This window comes from Podarcis tiliguerta (genome assembly GCF_965153285.1).
Source record: "Podarcis tiliguerta genome assembly, chromosome: 1".
Lineage (NCBI taxonomy): Eukaryota > Metazoa > Chordata > Lepidosauria > Squamata > Lacertidae > Podarcis > Podarcis tiliguerta.
Genome location: NC_139534.1, coordinates 93,908,589 through 93,927,217, shown reverse-complemented (window position 1 = coordinate 93,927,217; position 18,629 = coordinate 93,908,589). Strand labels below are relative to the sequence as shown.

General features: G+C 42.7%; 1 protein-coding gene across 3 annotated transcripts in view; it reads right to left on the bottom strand.

Moving 5' to 3' along the window:
- PLCB2 (phospholipase C beta 2) overlaps window positions 1–17,044 on the bottom strand; it is a 54,088-nt gene extending 37,044 nt beyond the window's left edge. Inside the window, exons 1-6 of one of the 3 annotated variants that reach the window (XM_083449776.1) lie at window positions 16,450–17,044; window positions 12,051–12,128; window positions 5,426–5,494; window positions 2,710–2,850; window positions 1,895–1,974; window positions 1,009–1,062 (exon numbers count right to left, since the gene is read on the bottom strand). In XM_083449776.1, coding sequence (XP_083305902.1) covers window positions 1,009–1,062; window positions 1,895–1,974; window positions 2,710–2,850; window positions 5,426–5,494; window positions 12,051–12,128; window positions 16,450–16,533 — 506 coding nt within the window. In that variant the 5' untranslated portion in view covers window positions 16,534–17,044. Of the gene's footprint in view, window positions 1–1,008; window positions 1,063–1,894; window positions 1,975–2,709; window positions 2,851–5,425; window positions 5,495–6,022; window positions 6,145–12,050; window positions 12,129–16,449 lie in introns of those variants that run through there. The other 2 variants (XM_083449778.1, XM_083449777.1) reach the window with 2 other exon arrangements.
- Between the last annotated feature and the right edge of the window lie 1,585 nt (window positions 17,045–18,629).

The window sequence follows — 18,629 nt, the reverse complement described above, 5'->3', positions numbered from 1 at the left end:
CGTGTTATCCTTTTTTATTTTCTGGCAGAGTAGTGTAGATGACTTGCCTCATTTAAGAGACAAAGTGTCACACCTCTCAGCAGTTCTTTGTTTCTGGCAATCTGGCATCTGGCAATGAAAGTGTTTTTGAGGACTCCATAAATTCAGGAGCCTACTCTTCTTTTCTACGTTTGCTTTTTCTTGCCAATCTGATGTTGAATTGTGCCAAGTTATGTTCCTCTGCGGATGGATGAAATGGCAACCTGTCTTCTGCTATCCTTATTATTGTTGTTGTTGGATGATGATGATTTAATATTTTAAAATTGTTATTATTATAATTTTTCCACAAGTGAGGAAGCCAGGGAGAGTGAGTCTTCCTAGAATTGGAAGACAGGGGGATGAAGTTGTTCAAGGCTTGGGCGGTTTCAAATTTTCATTCAGCTATGAAATTCAGTGGGTGACCTTAAGCTAGGCACATTTTCTCAGCCTAATGTGCACCACGCAATACATTTAAAGCACACAACTCCCCCCAAAGAATCCTGGGAACTGTAGTTTTTTAAAAGGGTGCTGTGGCTCTGTTAGGGATAAACTACAGTTCCTGGTATTCTTTAGGGGGAGCCATGAGCTTTAAATGTGCTTTAAAAGTATGGTATGGATGTGACCTCACAGGCTTGCTGTGAGGATATACTTAGGGTAGGGGAAACTGTTATGCCCCCTTAAGGTCATTGAAGGAAAGGCAGAGTAAAAATGCAATAAACAGGTAAATAAACAATTAAGTTGAGGCAAACCTGGTTTCACAACATATAGCGAGTGCTGTAGAACAGCTTGATTTGTCCTGGGATTTGAAACCTGGTAAATTTTACCTCAGCCCTCTTAACTGTATAGCAGACTGGACCTCTCTAAGCATCCCCTCCCAAAAGAACCCCTGGGCAGCCATTTGTCCAAGAAGATCCCTCGATAGTGCAGTCATTCAAGTTTGTCACACACCATCATTAGTCAAAAGAAGCACAATGCACATGCCATACTCACTTCCTAACAGGAATTTTCCCCTCACTATTCAGTTGCAGTTTCAGCTTCACCAGTCTGTGGAAACATTCAAAATAGACAATCCTTGGCTAAGAGGAAAAAAACGGAACAAGGGAAGTATGGCAGCCATAACAATAGGGAAAAGTAAGATAACCGTAAGAAAAGCCTGAGGTGAATTATTGTTAGATTTAAAGCTGAAATTCGATTCCACGTTGATTGGAAAAGTTATTAAATTCCACAGACTCGTCGCATTTGCAATCACAGGGAATCGTGAAGTGAATTGAAACTGAGATTTGGGCACCTTGTTTACTGACATCCCAAGCTAAACTCAAAGGCAACAATATTTCATATTGAGATGATCAATACAAGTCAGTGGAACTTGCCAGAGAATTAGCATCATGATGCTGAAAAGAATCTTCTGTTGATATCATACTTAAGCTTTCTGGATTGAATTGTTTATAGTACATTCCTGTCATCTCAGCACATGACTAGTTTCATGTCATCAAAATACAAAAGAAGTGTAACAGTTGGAATGATACACGCTTGCAGTGTATCATCACCTGATCAGGTCCTAGCTAGCCACGTCCTGCTTTGGGACACTATATGACATAAGGGAATGAAACAGGACATTCAACTCTCTCTCCCAGTTTTCCTTTTTCCAGCTGACATCCAGTATTCCATAGCTCTGTCCTCACTGGGCTGGCTTTTGTGGGGGAGGCACTGACACCTTACTTTTAAACCGTTGTTCTGTGCTTTGCAAACTTGAGAGTTTCCATAGGCACCCCAAGGTTTATCCCACACTCTCTGTTGGCACTCAGCACTTTAGCATGCTATTTGAAGGAATAGCAGAAAACGCTTGGTAGTATGAAGTTATTTGATAACTACTTACATTCTCTCCAGGAAGGAATAGCGGGAAGCATTATATACAAAGGGGTTCCTAGAAATGACCATGATATCATCTGCCCAAGCCTGAAAAAACAAGATGTGTGTACACATGGAAAGACTGGAAAATGAACTGTGCAACACCCTCACTTCCAGTGCCGCTGAGCAAGCGTGTTATGGCCAAGTTCCACATGGAACCTGTTCATTCTCTGCCCTTGTTATCCTTTCTGAAGTGATGCCCTCCAGCTAGACAGCCATTGAAATAAATGATATTTAGTTTCTGGTATATAAGCTTTAAATCAGGATTTTAGTGGAACCAATTATTCTTTTCCCTGTTTAAAGAGTACATCTTACAGGTACCTGTCTATAATAAATAAAGAGCATCAAGGTAAAAAACCCACAAAAGTTTATTTATTAATTAACTTATATTCTGTCTTTCCTCCAAAGAGCTGAAGGTAAATAAGCAGACATCATTTTCTCAATTCCTGTTTTCTCAAGTTGAAAACAGGTGTGTCTTGCATCCAGCAAACTTCACGGCCAGGCAGGGATTAAAACATTAATCTCTCATAGCCAAACCCAGCACTTCAAATATTTTACTGGCTTTCTCAGTGACTCAGCATGGAAGCTCCATTTATCTTTTTGCTTGCGCAAACTTCCAGGATAATTGAGGAGCAGGGCAGCATAAACTGCTCTTTTTGTGAATAACATGTGCTCACTCTTTGAAAAATAAGTCACTAGTGGACAGTTTGCCCATCTTCTCATCACTCCTTTCAGAACTCTTCACGATGACCCAACCCAACCCCTTTTATAGTTTTTCAGTACCTTTCCAACATTTTCTTTATAGGAAACAAAATTGTGAAAAGTGAGATCCACCAAATCAGGACCAGAAACCACAGTCAATGTCTTGAGAAAGAAATTGTTGTCTGGAAAATCCAGGTTGAAAACGTCTCGGAGCTTCTGGCTCTGCAAAGGATAAACAAGTATGAACAGTCCAAGTAGGGATGCAGAGGGGAGGACAAGTTGCCTGCCTGAAACAACAAGAACTGGGTCAACCTTTTGCTTGAATAGTGTAGTACTTTATAGTAGCACTGTTCATAGAAGGGATGGGGAACCTGTGGCCTTCCAGATGTTGTTGGATTACTCTTATCTTCTCAGTGCTGGCCGACACAGATGTGATTTAGGGGCATCTGGAGTCACTAGTTCCCCATCCCTAGTTTACAGAAAAGTTTAACATGTCCCACCCCAGCTTATTGAACTTCTTGCAGAAATACTATAACAGGGTCAGATGCTACAACAAGCTCAGAGCTGTCAGAAAATAATGGCAGCTTTGTGTCGAGATTTGTCTCCTCCATTGTTTCTGGCCATGCCCACGATCAATGGTGGTTGTTCTCCGCAGCCCTCCGGGGGCTGCAGGGAAATTCAGGCAGGGGGAAGAGAGGAAACGAGGCATAAATCCTCTTGATCCTCTTCAGTGGGGATCTCGCTGCATCCCACAGTGTGGCACAATCCCGTGTCTGCCAACTTGAAAGGCAGAACAGGAGCGATCTGGGAGTGTGCCACTGCCATGGACGAGCCTCCATTACCGGCATGATTTGTGGAAGGTTCCTCTTCAATTTGGATAATTGGCATTCATCAAGAGGTGCTCTCTAAGCATCATATGCTAAGAGGCTGCAATCAATCAGCTGCCGAAATAACCGGGACCGGTTTTCTGAAGGTATTTGAATGTTTTCTGAAGCTTGAGAATCCTTACAACAGCCTCAAAGGAAAGAGGGAGGACAAGGAGCTTTGTGCTTTCTTATGGTTTTCTAATGGTCTTTCTATTTCTTGTCCTCCCCTACGATGAAGAGACATGTGTAGTTGCTACTTTGTTTGACACTTCAAAAACGGGGAGGAGCAGTGGCGGAGGAAGCCTCTCCGTCACCTGGGGCGTGGTGCTGAGGGGTGTGGCGAACCGCCCGGTAGCACACGTACGGCAGCCTGTATGGATTGCTGATTGAGTGCCATCCATATGGGCTGCTGCGTATATGGACCTGTACCCTCGGCTGCTCTACAGCTGGAGGGGAGGCAGCGGACCATCTTGTCACACACACCCCCACGGTGGCACCCGGGGCGGACTGCTCCCTGCCCCCCCCCCTTTGTATGCCCCCGGGGAAGGGTGCTTTTCAATTATGCTTTACAAGGAATTTAATAAAGTTTTGCTATGCCCCCCCTTGACTGAGGCTGAATGGATTTTATTCATCACCACCGCCAGACCAGGGTGTTGTTGGAGAAATCCAGCGAGGGAAAAGAAAAACGACCTGCAACTGGATAGTTGCGGAAGAAAGGCTGATTCTTAGGAAAGTGTGTGCTGTGTATTGTGTGCCGAGAAAGAACTCCAGAGGGGAATTTAATGGCAGATGTCTGGAAAGTTCACTCTGTGAGATATTTATGGCTGTGGCTCGCATGTCAGCTTGATAACAGTGGAACTGAATGGAATGTGACCTTGTACTACTCAGATAAACACTGCAAAGAATTGAACAACAGAAGAAAGAACTGAACTCTTTTAACATTCGACGTCTGGAACAAAAATGTACATGAAGGGCTACAAGTGAAATGGATTATATATTTACAACAGGAAAATGAGGTGCTGATTGTAAGGTAAAAAAGAGGACAGCTGGAAGAATGGTTTAATAGCAAGTGAAGGATGTCAACTGGAGACTAAATAAGAACTGGGCAGCTATGGGGGAATATATTGGACATATGATTGCAACAAGAGCAGGAAACCTGGTTTTAAGAAATTGTATTAAATTAAGTAATTTGGTTTGATTTTTAATAATTTGGAAAATCAATAAAAATAATATTTTTAAAAAAGAGAGATTGTCTCCTCCATAAGTTATAGTGAAACTTACAGTACCATACTTGTCAGGAAATGTGTATGTTTCACACCTTTGGTTCTTGATGCCAGACCACAGGTAAGTTTCACAACATTATGGAAAGGAAGGGAACAAACTTCTCATGGGGCTAATATTTTTGCAGCAATCCTATGTTTTTCACCATGTATAATTCTGTCCTAAAAACAAGGACTATGAGATGTTGTCTTGTTAATGTGGGACTTTGCTGATTTTAACAAAAACACCCCATGCACACTGGATATTGCTTGCACCAACTTTAGCTTTCTTGGGAATGTCTTCTCCCTCTTTTAAATGTGGGCCTACGCATAACCATTTATTCACCAGACTTAAACTTTCCCCCCATTTGATTTTACCTATTTTGTAACCTCTTACATAAGCACTGTTTAGCAGTTTCTCCTGAACATTTTCAGATTTTGCACCCAACCGTCCACTCCCAAATTTAGCAGTGCAAAAAAGGATACATGTTTCACTGGTCACACATTTCATACAGTCCAGTGTTACAAAACACACAATTTGCTACCACAAATGAAAAGAACAGCTCAGTCAATATGAGAGGAAGAAGTCAATTAACAAGTTACAATGGCATCTCCCAATGAGTATTGCATGGATAACAATTACTAATCCTATACACTATGCCACAAACTCACCTTGGGAATCTTTGCAAATTTCCCTATTCTAGTATCTCGAATGCTTGTAATCTCCAAAAATTCCATTTCCTGCAAAATATCAAAAATTAACATTCAAGTCCTGAGCAATTGTAAAGGAAAGGAAAGCACTGGCATTCACAAACCCATTACTCAGCAGCCTAATCACATTTTCTAATGTACAAAACAGCATGCATTAAACATTTCCGATTTTTCAACAGATTCCATTAGGGTCAGGCCCAGAGAATGTTACCACTGCTAAGCAGTAATTGGTAATGTCCAAAACATAACAGCTAGCCAAGTATCACTTTGATGTTTGGAATCTGTGTTATATAAAATGCAAGGTATCTTCTCAGAAAATTAGAATTCTTCTTAGCTTTAACTACTACAGCGACTCTCACGTGAGTATTATATGAAAATATTGGGGAAATAAATGCCAGGTTCTGAAATGTTTGTGTATTATACTCAAATGGCAACCGGATCTTTCACTAGCTGTCTTATTTTGAGTATCACATACTAATGTTTGCTCTTTGAATTGGGCCTAGAAACAAACTGACAACCAATACAGGTGTTTTAAAACATGAGAGATCTAAACGGAACCCGAGTCAGTAATCTGACCACTGCAATTTCCACCCTCCATTGCATTTTCCATGCAGTGTTATGAGCTACTGGGTTAGGTTATCTGAAAGAGGAGCTTGCTGGGAGAATTTGCCTCTGCAGGGGTCTTTAGCCCGCCGAGGACGCATTCTGATGACATCATTGGTTCACACTACGCTGCATATACAGTGATCAGGGCAACCCACACAATACAGTAGCTTTGCACGTCTTCTTCTCCTTCTTGTACTTGCACTTTCTAACCTTCAAAGTCTGCTGGCTCTCAGCGGCATTAGCACCCATCAGCATGGGCACGACCCCCTTCCCTGGTTACTGCTTAGCAACAGCAGTCAAATGATGGAAGCTTTAATGTAACACACCACTGATCTGCATCAATGCAGATCTTTTTTTGTTTGGTTTTTACTTTCATAATGGGGTATAACAGCAGGGAGCTCAAGAAGCCTAAATCTCCCTTGTTTGTATTTTCAAATGCTGACAAGCAAATTTCCAAGAACATCACAATTCTCGTTTGCTGATTCAGGCCAAATGGCATATTACATGCCTCAGCCCTGATTATTATTATTTAACTTAAAAGCCGCTTCAATTTGTGAGCAGAGAAGGGGTGGGTGGGTGTGTAACCCTTTCCCTGCTGGCCATTTCCACACTCCAGATTGCTCACTTCATTCATTCTGGAAGAAAAACTTAGAAGGGGGAAGCAGCAGGAGGTGTGTAATTTGGAGAGAGAAAATAATGGGGAGCGGAAAGTTAATCACCCCACTGCCCAGTAACTTCACCACTCAAAATCTGGCATCTCACAGGATGCAAGATCCCATGGAATCTGATAGCGAAAACGTGTCAATGTTACATTATTGTGTACCCTTTCTGGCAACACCTTAAAATGGATAGGAATAGAATTCTTATCCCCAAAAGAACTACATGGATAAACCATTCTGACGGAACTTTTTGTACACTGCTATACATTCGTACAAAAAGTCACTCCCCCTTGTACAAAAACTGGCTTCGGAACTGGACTGTTTGTTAGCTTGCCCAACAGCATTTGAGCTCACCTTTGTTTACAAGCTCTTTTCACAAGTGGGAAACCAGCCTGTCACTGGCCTCTCCCAGTGTGGAATTAAACAAACCACCATCCTACTCCCACATTTGTTTATTTTGCTTAGTATTCTAATCATAAGACTACTGAATTTTCCAGGCAAATGAGACACCTGAGTTATCCCTACCCTCAGACAAGCCCATCTCTTCCGTTGACAAATTATTGAGCTATCTGCCAGCAACTACAAGCAGCAGAGTGCAAGAGGCCCCACTTCACTCTCTAGAAAACTCATCCCTAACTCAAAGGGTCCCTATACTGCAGCAAACTAGTACCTGGCAGAGCCGTGAGTAAGCAGCAACTAGGTATCAGGAGGCCAGAGCTTTGTGTGCAACGTAGCCTGCCCTGCACCCCTAAGCTAGCCAGCTCCCCTCGGGTGTGGTGGAGAACACTGACCAGATTCACATCACACATTCAAAATGCTATGATACCACTCATGGCTCCCCCCAAAGAATTCTGGGTGCTGTAGTTTGTTAAGCATATGACTGTAGTTTGTTAAGCATGTTAAGGGTGTGACTTGTCATGATTACAAGGGAAATGTCTCAATTTAGTGCGACATGTTATTCTAGACAAACGTTTGAAGGCACAACTATCAATGATTATTGGCCATGATAAGTGAATGGAGTTTCCAGGTCCAAATGCAATTATATCTCTGAATATCACTTGCTTGGGAGCAACAGCTATTGTATTCATGTCTTGCTTGTGGGCTCCCTAGAAACATCTAGTTGGCCACTGTGGAAAAGAGGGCACTGGGCTAGATGTGTGTGTCATTTGATCCACCTGGGATCTTCTCATTGTCAGCAAAGTCACTTAAATAATGCAGACAGATTTCAGAGAGAAATGTCCTGATAACACGTTGCAGAACAAAATTGAATGAAGGCAGTGTATAGTTTGAGGAGAAAGAAACAGAGAAGCTTTGCCTTTCTTAGTTAAGGTCTTGTACATAGCTCTCTCAGGGCTACATAGCCAATCAGGGCATGAGGTGACTCAGCAAACATCATGCCACTCTGCCTTGTTGCCAAACGAAACCTCCGCCACCCTGTCTGGTTAGCAGACTTATAGATAGCAGAGTTAGCCCTTACGTTACAAACTGAATGATCCCTGCTGTCGGACTTCTACCACTTCTAGTCTTCCAAGAGGAAGTGAAACCTGACAAATTGTCAAACTCCTGACATGGTTCTGCTGTGCATAGTTACTGCTATTGTCTTATTCTCAAACTTCAGTTACTCCTGTGATTAAGAGAAGGAAGCAGCCCCAAACCACAGTATCATATTTAACTAGAAAGCAGAACTAAACGATCAGAGGCTCTCAGTCCCCGCTGGCCTGCTCTATCTCACTGCATTTTCAGTTTTCATGGAGGAGAAGAAGACAGATGGCCTTCCTTTTCATGTGGATTATTGCTCCACTTACCAAACATCCTTACACCGGGCTGGTTCATGCATATCACTTGGAACCACAGTTAAGCCTAACTGGTTTGGGAATAAATGTGGAGTGCGCTGGTGTATGGAGCTAGAATTACAGCTGATTGTTCCTCTTCATGCTGCTTCTGTGCTCACAGGATCTAAGCCATGGTTTCGGCTAGTATTGTGTCCAAAGAGAAGTAGTACCACACTATTCTATCTCAGTCAGACGACAACTGGAGTACTGTGTCCAGTTTTGGGTGCCACAATTTAAGGATATTGTCAAGCTGGGATTGGTGCACAGAAGGGTGACCAAGATTATCAAGGGTCTGGAAACCAAGCCTTATGAGGAGCAGTTGAGGGAGTTTGGAATGGATGAGGAGATATGAAAGCCATCTTCAAATATCTAAAGGGGTGTCACATGGAAGATGGAGCAAGCTTGTTTTCTCCTGCTCTAGAGGGTAGGTCTTCAAGCTACAGGACCAGTGGCTTCAAGTTACAAGAAAAGAGATTCTGCCTAAACATTCAGAAGAACTTTCTGACAGTAAGAGCTATTTGACAGTAGAACGGTCTCTCTTAGAAGGTGGATGTTTTGAAGCAGAGGTTGAATGGTCACTGGTCATGTGTGATCTAGTTGAGATTTCTGCATTGCAGGGGGTTGGACTAGACACTCAAGATCCTTTCCAACTCAACAATTCTATGATCCATTTGGTATCCACATACCCAAAATCCAGAAACCCGTGGCAAGTTTTCAAGCTCCCCATAGGCATTTGGTTGGCAACTGTGAGAACAGCACACTAGATGCCATGAGACATTGGCCTAACAAAGCAGGCCCTTGTTATGTTCTTATGTTCCTTCTTTTCTCTGTTTTGCCAAATCTGCAGGACAAATCTACCCCAGTCTCAAATCTTCAAGGCATCTCTCCATGTAAGGCAACCTAGTGCTTCTATAAGTCCCAACTTTTACACAAGCAATGAACAACAAGTACATGCTTTGGCCATGTGACAGTGGGAAGTGGCTCTTTGGAAGAGCTAAACTGGATGTTTCAAAGAGAAACTGAGACTAAGAGGATGCCTAAAGAACACATAGCACCTCCAGCCGTGACAGAGATACTGGAGAAGAGGATGCCAAGTACTTTGTGTTTTCTACCCCCTGCATGTTCAATTCCATGCAAATCAGGAGCAAAAGATTAAGAGCATCAGAAAGGTTAAGTGCAGAATTAATGTCTGTGATGTCCCTTCCAAGTGAGGAAGTGTGGCTCAATGAAAGAGCACATGGTTTATACTCAGAAAGTCCCAAGTTCCATCCTTGGCACCTCCAGTTAGAAAAGATCAGGTAACAGCTGTTAGGAAAGTTTTCTGCCAGTCAGGGTAGACAAAGCTTCTAGCTGACCTGGCATAAGTCAGCTTCCTATGAGGCTTAGAGGCACATCGTAGGTTATGTATAAGGTTGAGAGAGAAAGTGAATTTGGAGGTTACCTGCAGTAGAAAGAAGTGTTCAACAGGCATGGGGTATTCAATGCTCCTTTATGATTACATTTCTGTTCTGCCCTTCCACCCAAGAGAGTCCAGGACAGCTAACACCAACGTGGTGAAGCAACACACCATTACAAATAAACATATTTAAAATCTTCATGCATTTAATATAGGCTTTTAAAAAATGACCTTTGTCTAATATTTTAGAACACTACTGCATGAGAAAAGAATGTTCTCACACAATTAAGAATAAAATCATCATCATCACTTCCCACGAAGCATCTCCATACATAAAATAGTTATCTTTCTAGTTTCCGCTCTCCATTGACTCACTGCTTTTCTCCAGAATTCCCCAGATGCGCATGCTGCTCAGTCAGCAAATATAATTAATGCCCTTCTAGCTTGGGAGGGGCCAGAGCTCAGCAGCAGAACACCCTCCTTACATGCAGACGTTGGGTGCCTGGTATCTCCAGATAAAAGGATGTCAAAGAGCAGAACTGGGTCAGGGACCTCTGTCATAAGTTCAAAACTTTGCATGATGCAAAGATAGGTGTAATGCTATGGCTGCTTTTTCTGAAGCCTCCAAGAAGAGCCCATCTGGAGTTAGAATAAAGGGGATCATTCCCATTTTTCTTCTGCCACCAAGCTGTTCCCACCCCAACCATAGGTGCAAACATTTGCTTAGAACCCCACATGAATGGACCTGGAGTTGAAAACCACAGCTGCGTAGGAAGCAGCTGCCTCACAAAGAGTCAGATTGTTGGTCCATCTACCCCAAGGTCACCTACACTGACTTGCAGTGACTCTCTAGGGTTCCAGACAGGGGTCTCTCCCTGTCTTATCTCGAGATTCCAGGGATTGAACTTGAGACCTTCTCCATGCAAAGCAGATGCTTTACTACCGAGATAGAGAAAGCAGAGAAAGAAGTAAGCGCACCTTCACCCTCTCCCCACTTCTTGGTCAGAGAATATGTTTGGGACTGGGTTAGATAGCTTGACAGAATGGTCTGATTTAGGAGACGGGAGCTTCATGGATGGGACCTATGTGCTTTGCCCTTCAAAGACTCAAACCCAAAGAGAACTAATGGGGTCCCACAGGGTTCAGCCCTGGGCCTGTTGTTGTTCAACAGCTTTATAAACTACATGGATAAAGGATTTCAGGGGATGCTCATCAAATTTTCAGATGACATCAAACTAAGAGGGTAGCTAATGCTGCAGAAGACAGAGTCGGGATCCAAGATTACCTTTACAGATTGGAGAACCGGGCCAAAACTAACAAAATGAATGTCAATAGCGACAAATGAAAGGTTCTGCACTTAGGCAGGAATAACCACCTGCACAAATGTAAGATGGGGGACACCTGGTTTGCCGGTAGTATGTGTGAAAAGGATCTAGGTAGACCACAAGCTTAACATGAGTTAACAGTGTGATGCGGGGGGGGGGGGGAGACTAATGGTATTCTAGGCTGCATCAACAGAAGTATAGTGTCCAGGTCAAGGGGATTAATAGTACCGCTCTATTCTGCCTTGGTCAGACCACACCTGGAGTACTATGTCCAATTATGGGCACCACAATTTAAGAAGGATGCTGACTAGTTGGGACGTATGCAGAGGAGGGCAAGCAAGATGATCCAAGGGTCTGGAAACTAAGTCTTATGAGGAATGGTTGAGGGCGCTGTGTATATTTAAACTGGATAAGAGGAGACTGATAGGAGATATGGGGGCCATCTTCAAATATCTAAAGGCTCCAGAGGACCGAAATCAATGGATTCAAGTTACAAGAAAGGAGATTCCAACTAAAGTTAAGGAAGAACTTTCTGACAGTAAGAGCTGTTTGCCAGTGGAACAGTCTCCCCCGGAAGATAGTGGACTCTTCTTCCTTAGAGATTTCTAAGCTGAGGTTAGATGGTCATGTGTCATGAATGCTTTAGTTGAGATTCCTGAATTGAAGGGGGTTGGACTAGATGATGACACTCTATAATTCTATGACCCTATGACTCTGGTATCTTTTGACATCAACATCTCCAATTAAAGACTGAGGATCAGGACTTACCTTACTCTGCAAAGTCCAATAGAGATAAAAGCCCTTTGGGTCTACCCGCAGAATCACAGGAGAGGCAGTTGCTGTATCCTGACAAAACCAGAAAAGCAGGTTTGTTTGTTATTTGTATTTATTAGTCACTTTTTTTGCACTCAAGTGCACCAAAGCAAGTTATACAGTAAAAGAAAACAACAAAGGCAGTAAATAGCTCAGAAACTGTCATTTATGTGTTCTACTATATCTGTGAGGGAGAGGAAATGTCACTTCAGCTGCATGAGGTGGGCTGGAATGACATATATTTAGGGTAGGGGATGCCAACATTTTACCTGTTGGCAGGGCCTTGCAGAGCCAGGCAGAGGCCTGGCCCAGGTAAATAATGTGCCCCCCCTGCACCTCCGTGTTCACCCCAGTGCATCCCTTGCGATTGTGAATACGCTGACTGAGGCCCCCTTTGGAATCGGAGGCCCAGGTCAAGTGGCCCAGATGGCTCCCCCCTCTGTCTGGGCCTGCCTGTTGGACTCCAACGCCCATCAGCCCCAGACAGCAAGAGATGATGGGAGTTGGAGTCCATCAACATCCAGATGACTCCATGTTAGCTGCTATTATTATGATTAAGATTAAGATTATGATTAAGATTATGATTAAGATTATGATTGATTTAAGGTTTTCCCCTATGCTATCATTTAAGTTGACTTCTATCCACATATATTTAGGAATTGCTGTATAGTAAATAGAGGAATGTATCCCACATTAAAGCAGTACAAACTTTTCTACAGCTGAGTGGAATTCTTGTGCTGCCCTTATTCCTGCCCATTCTGCCACCCCACTTTCTTCATTAGATTTTCAGAGAGGAGAGAGAGACAGAGAGAGAGAGAGAGAGAGAGAGAGAGAGAGAGAGAGAGAGAGACTGGGGGAGAGGGTTTTAAAGCATGGGACAGAACTTCAGGAAAAGTTTGTTCTGGATTCCAAAACTGAAGTGGCTATTTTTTAAAGGTGTTTATTAGTTGCTAATTTCACTATGTAATAATTACTTCCACTTTCTTCTCCAGATCTGACGTGAATGAGCTTGGCTACAATTCCCTTTTATTCATCTCAAAGCATCTGGAGGAGAAAGTGGAATTCAAAATGTCACACTTGTCTAAAAGAAGAGATCCTGAAGTCTTAATCCAATTTGTGGGACTTTTAGTGGGGTAGATTTGCTGCAGCTTCTGTTTTCTGTGGTTTTACTGCTTTGTTTTTGCAGTTTTATTGTATTTGTTTAAACTAACTACTCAGTCAGCATTTGGATGTCTTTGACAGCAAACACCTTCATTTGGAAATGGGGAAGGAGTGGAAATTACCGTATTTTTTGCTCTATAAGACTCACTTTTCCCTCCTAAAAAGTAAGGGGAAATGTGTGTGCATCTTATGGAGCGAATGCAGGTTGCGCAGCTATCACAGAAGCCAGAACAGCAAGAGGGATTGCTGCTTTCACTGCGCAGCGATCCCTCTTACTGTTCTGGCTTCTGAGATTCAGAATATTTTTTTTCTTGTTTTCCTCCTCCAAAAACTAGGTGCGTCTTGTGGTCTGGTGCGTCTTATAGAGTGAAAAATACGGTAATATGATAGAGGTGACAGCTGTGCCCGCCTTGTTTTGTGTGATCAGCCTTGTTCTGCATCATACAAGACTCTGAGCTGATTTTAGTTCTTAAAATATCTATGACACTCAGATGTACTGAGCTGAACCGCACCACACATAATGAAGACCATGATGAAGCCTGCCCTTAAGAGCTTTCTGTTTCACCATTAAAGCCATAGTTACATGGTCTATCTCCAAGTGACATACAGTATCTCCACTTACAGAAAACTTGTGGCTGCTGAGTCAGTTGACAGTAACAACCGACACAGCTGTTACCTGAGGGGGCAGCCAGGTGATAGATTCCTCCACGACTGATTCAGCACTTTAGCATCCAAGCTGGAAAGGCTGCTGAAGGAAAAGCTATCAAATAGTGCAAGCATTGTGTACTATACTCCTGCCTCTGGAATTTGCCACCCACAGTGGCTTGGGATATTACACTGTTAATAAGAAACTTCTGCTTGAGAATTCAAGAGCAATGGTAATATAAAATGTAAAGGGACCCCTGACAGTTAAGTCCAGTCGCGAACGACTCTGGGGTTGCAGCGCTCATCTCGCTTTACAGGCCGAGGGAGCCGGTGTTTGTCCACTTCCGCAGCCAATTTTTTCGGGTCATGTGGCCAGCATGCCTAAGCCACTTCTGGAGAAGCCAGAGCAGCACACAAAAACCTTCCCACCGGAGTGGTACCTATTTATCTACTTGCACTGCATGCTTTGGAACTGCTAGGTTGGCAGGAGCAGGGACCAAACAACGGGAGCTCACCCCGTCGCGGGGATTCGAACCGCCAACCTTCCGATCAGCAAGTCCAAGCGGCACAGTGGTTTAAACCACAGTGCCACCCACATCCCAAATGATAATATAAAGGTCCTCAATAACATTTTTTAAAACCCTCTATAATTAGTTAATGTCATCCAAAGGTATCTTCTTAATTAACATACGTGAACCCATATAATCTACACCAGTCTTTTTTTTAAAAAAAAACAACAAACACCAAAACAAAACAGGAAGGAGTGCATTTGGGCATCAAAACACAATGGGGAAACATTTTTCTGGTTTGACCTGAATTCCAACACAGGGAAAGAATATTGTCACCAATGCGGGACAATATTCTATACAGCTGAAGCCCTAAAAGCAGGGGCAGGGAAGCATTTTCAGCCCAAGGGCCGCATTTCCTACTTTGCTTCCTCCAGAGGGCCACGTGATAATGGTGGGTGGGACCAGAGGCAAAAGGGAGTGGAGCGATGGATGTAAACTTTGCCTCTGTATATTTCTACACGTTCTCACACGCCTCTCCGTATCTTCTATCCAGATGAGCAAGAGGCATTGTTAGAGTTTAAGGACACATTCCAGCCAGGCCAAAAACACTTGGAGTGCGCAGTAGGTCCAGTGAAGTTTGTGGGGCTAGCTGGTGAGAGACCTAAGGGCCAAAAACAGATGGCTGCAGGGCCATATTTGGCCCCTGGACCGGAGGTTCACCAACCCTGCTCTAAAGGAAACACAGGTTACTGATGCAATCACCCCAGTGCCAAACTGGAGGCCTCTAAAAGGACAGAAGATGAGCCTGCTTGAAGAAGCCAGTGGTCCGTCTAGTCCAGCATCCTTTTCTTACAGTGGCCGACCAGATGCATGTAAGCTGGATGTGAGCACAAGATAACTCTCCCCACCAGCAATTCCAGCAACTGGTATTCAGAGAGGTATACTGTCTTTGGTAGTGGAAACCTGTTGATGGCCTTCTCCTCCATGAATTTATCTAACCTTTCATAGTTTGAGGACATCACCAAAGCATTCTAGGCTTACTGCACATAAAGTGGCACAATGACATCCCCACATCATGTTGCTTTCTGCACAAAGGTTATGAGATGCTGCAGAGCCTTAGAGTACATGGACCTGCAGAGGAACCACACTGGCCTCTGCATTGGCCAATATTCTTCAGACACATCATTTGAAACATGCAGTTGTTTCCTATTCATTCAAAGACCGATATTAATCATAGATCAACACGGTGAATTTGTCATTTGTGCCAGATAACGCAGCGTATACGAAGACTGTGGTTAACTTACTTTTGAAAGATCTCACAGATAATTGGATGAGCTTGCAGAACCGCGGCCTCTTTAATGTGATTCTTCCCAGAGCAGATTCACCCTTATCACTTGTTATTTACAGAACTGTCAAAACTTACATTTGTTTTGACTGGCTGGTGATCAGCTCTTTTGTATGAACATGGCCTGTTGCTCTTTGTTTGATGCTGTTATCATTTATAGTTATTTATTTGATATATGCTTTACTTTGGGTATTCAACAGGTTAAGCTTGAAGAATGAAGAAGATGATAGATATTAAATGAAGAAGATGATAAATAAATAAGTATAGATAGCTATCTAGATGATAGATAGATAGATAGATGATAGATAGATAGATGATAGATGATAGATAGATGATAGATAGATAGATAGATAGATGATAGATAGATAGATAGATACTATTCCTCCCCCCTTCATAGCAGTGCCTTCCATAGGATGGCTGGAATATAATAATAATAATATCTCACATGCACAATAAAAATGCAGGAGTGGGCCCACCACAACTTTATAATTACTTTGCATAGTTTTCCTCTTTTTTACTCATCACTCATTGCTTCCCCCTAAATCTTACCACATGCAAACATTCATTTATTGCCCTCAACCACAGAAGGAGAGATTTACTCACTCACACAGCTGGGTAGTTATGTCTAGAACCCTTCCACGTCCTGCTTCTCAAGAGCCCCAAACCAGGGTGAATTAAAACCCACGGTACTCACATCATCCCACTTGATAAAGCGTTCACCTCTGGACATGTATTCCTTCACCTCAGGGGGAGTCAAAATAGGGGTAAGCACTGACATCTTGGCATTCAGATCCTGACTCGTAGGACTCTTGTTCTCAGCTGCCTCCTTCCTGTCTCTCTAGATCTCCTCACATAACGCTCTCCGTTGCTCCAGGAGCCAGAGATGCTTTATAGGCCAGAGAAAACACCAGGAGGGCTCCACAAACTGAAAGCAGAGACGCTGATCTGCATGGCAAATTATCAGCTTTCCAGAAGAAACAGGTGAGCTCTGGGGAGCCAACAGCCCAGAGAATGTAGGGTGGGCAGGCGGAGTCGATTAGCAGGCTGTTCCTTGCAGAAACCCACAAGCAAGGGCTTCCTGTTAAGAACTTCCTCATAAATGCTTCTGCTTCCCTCCTCTCAACTTTACAGTTGATTCATAAAGTATTTCAAAAGGGCTTGAAGGATTTCAGAGTTCCTTTTCAAAGCTGTTGTTTTGGTAACATTTCCTCCCTAAAAAGCTAAGGGAGTGGTATTATCTGCACAACACAAACACACACACAGCTACGCCTGGAAACTTAGGGGTGGGTGTGGGGTGGGGACCTGTTGATACCAAATTATCTCACTAGCAGTGAGAACTATTTGGGGTAAAACAAAGTCTTTTCACAAATGATACTAAAGAATTGTAGCTAAAACTATGTTTCAGAGTATGGGAGGCCCACATGGACAAGAATGTACACCTGAATTTTTAAAAAATGGCTCTCTATTCTGCTTTCAATATTGTATTGACAGGGTCACCACTAGACATTTCACTGCCTGTGGCACAGCAGGAAATGGTGCCCCCTCCCCAACCCAAAGTCAAGGTGTGTAGTATCTAAGGTCAACCAAGTTATGTTAGCATCTGAGGTAGAACATCCCACAAACACCTCTCCTCCATGGTAGCAAAATACAGTTATAATAAATTAGGCAGCAAACCATTTGCTGTCTTTCCATGGCACCCAAAATCTGCTGCCCGAGGCAGCTGTCTTGCTCTGCCTAATGGCTGGGTTGGCCCTGTTTATGAACAATATCTAACAGACAGAATAAGCATAACCCCGGTGACCTGGAAGTAACTCCCATTGAACTTAATGAGATTTGCTTCTGAGCAGATAGATATACCTTTGCATTATGAATCCCTGTATTGCTCATTGTAGCAAGGGTCCAGACATAGAAATATTATTATTATTATTATTATTATTATTATTATTTCTCAAAGGCACTGCTTCTTTTATAGTGTAAGGGCAATGCTAATCTTCTCTGTATTCAAAAGAGAATTAAAAAAAATCCTTCCAGCAGCACCTTAGAGACCAACTAAGTTTGTTATTGGTATTGGTTATTTTGTTTCGACTACGGCAGACCAACACGACTACCTACCTGTAACTTCTTTGTATTGTTCCAGTTTTAGCATATGTGCTTCTTTTATTGTGATACTGCATTTTCCCAGCTATCAAATGGCCACATTTTGCAGTGTGAACTGTGTGTGCTTTAAGGCAACCTATTTCTATTAGGCATTCATCCTGATTTAGTTGCAGAGATTAGACTAAAGCCAGCTATTTAACAAGCGTCAACCTGATTTGTTTGTAGGGAGGTTAGATGATGTTGCATCAAAGCAAGAGTTATCCCACACTTTCCAGTGAATTTTCCCATCACTTCCTGATCACAGAAAAGTTGCACAAGACCTTCAAATCCATATTAATTGTGTGACCTGGTACTTATATGGTAATTACAAAATGTAATTTGAAAAGGAATTCATGACAGTTTGTTACCCTTTAAAATCATCTACCATCTGAGGCACGCTGCCTCATCTGGCCTAATGTCTAAGCCATCCTGAATGTAGCCTGGAATATTTCCAGTGCAATGTTTAATACACTGGCAGAACACATTGTGGTGAGAGAGGAGCAAACTGCATGGAAAGGAAGCATGTAAAAACATTTTGCCTTTTTGACTACGGCAAACAGGAGGTTTGCTCAAACCACCAACTTGCTATCTAAGTGATTTCCATATACAAACTGAGATTTCATAAAAATCCTCCCTTATGCAAAAGTGTTATTTTACCCACTGTGAGTGTGAGAAAATGAGGGTGAAACTGCCACACATCATTCAATCACTTTTTATGAAACCTAGTATCATAATCCC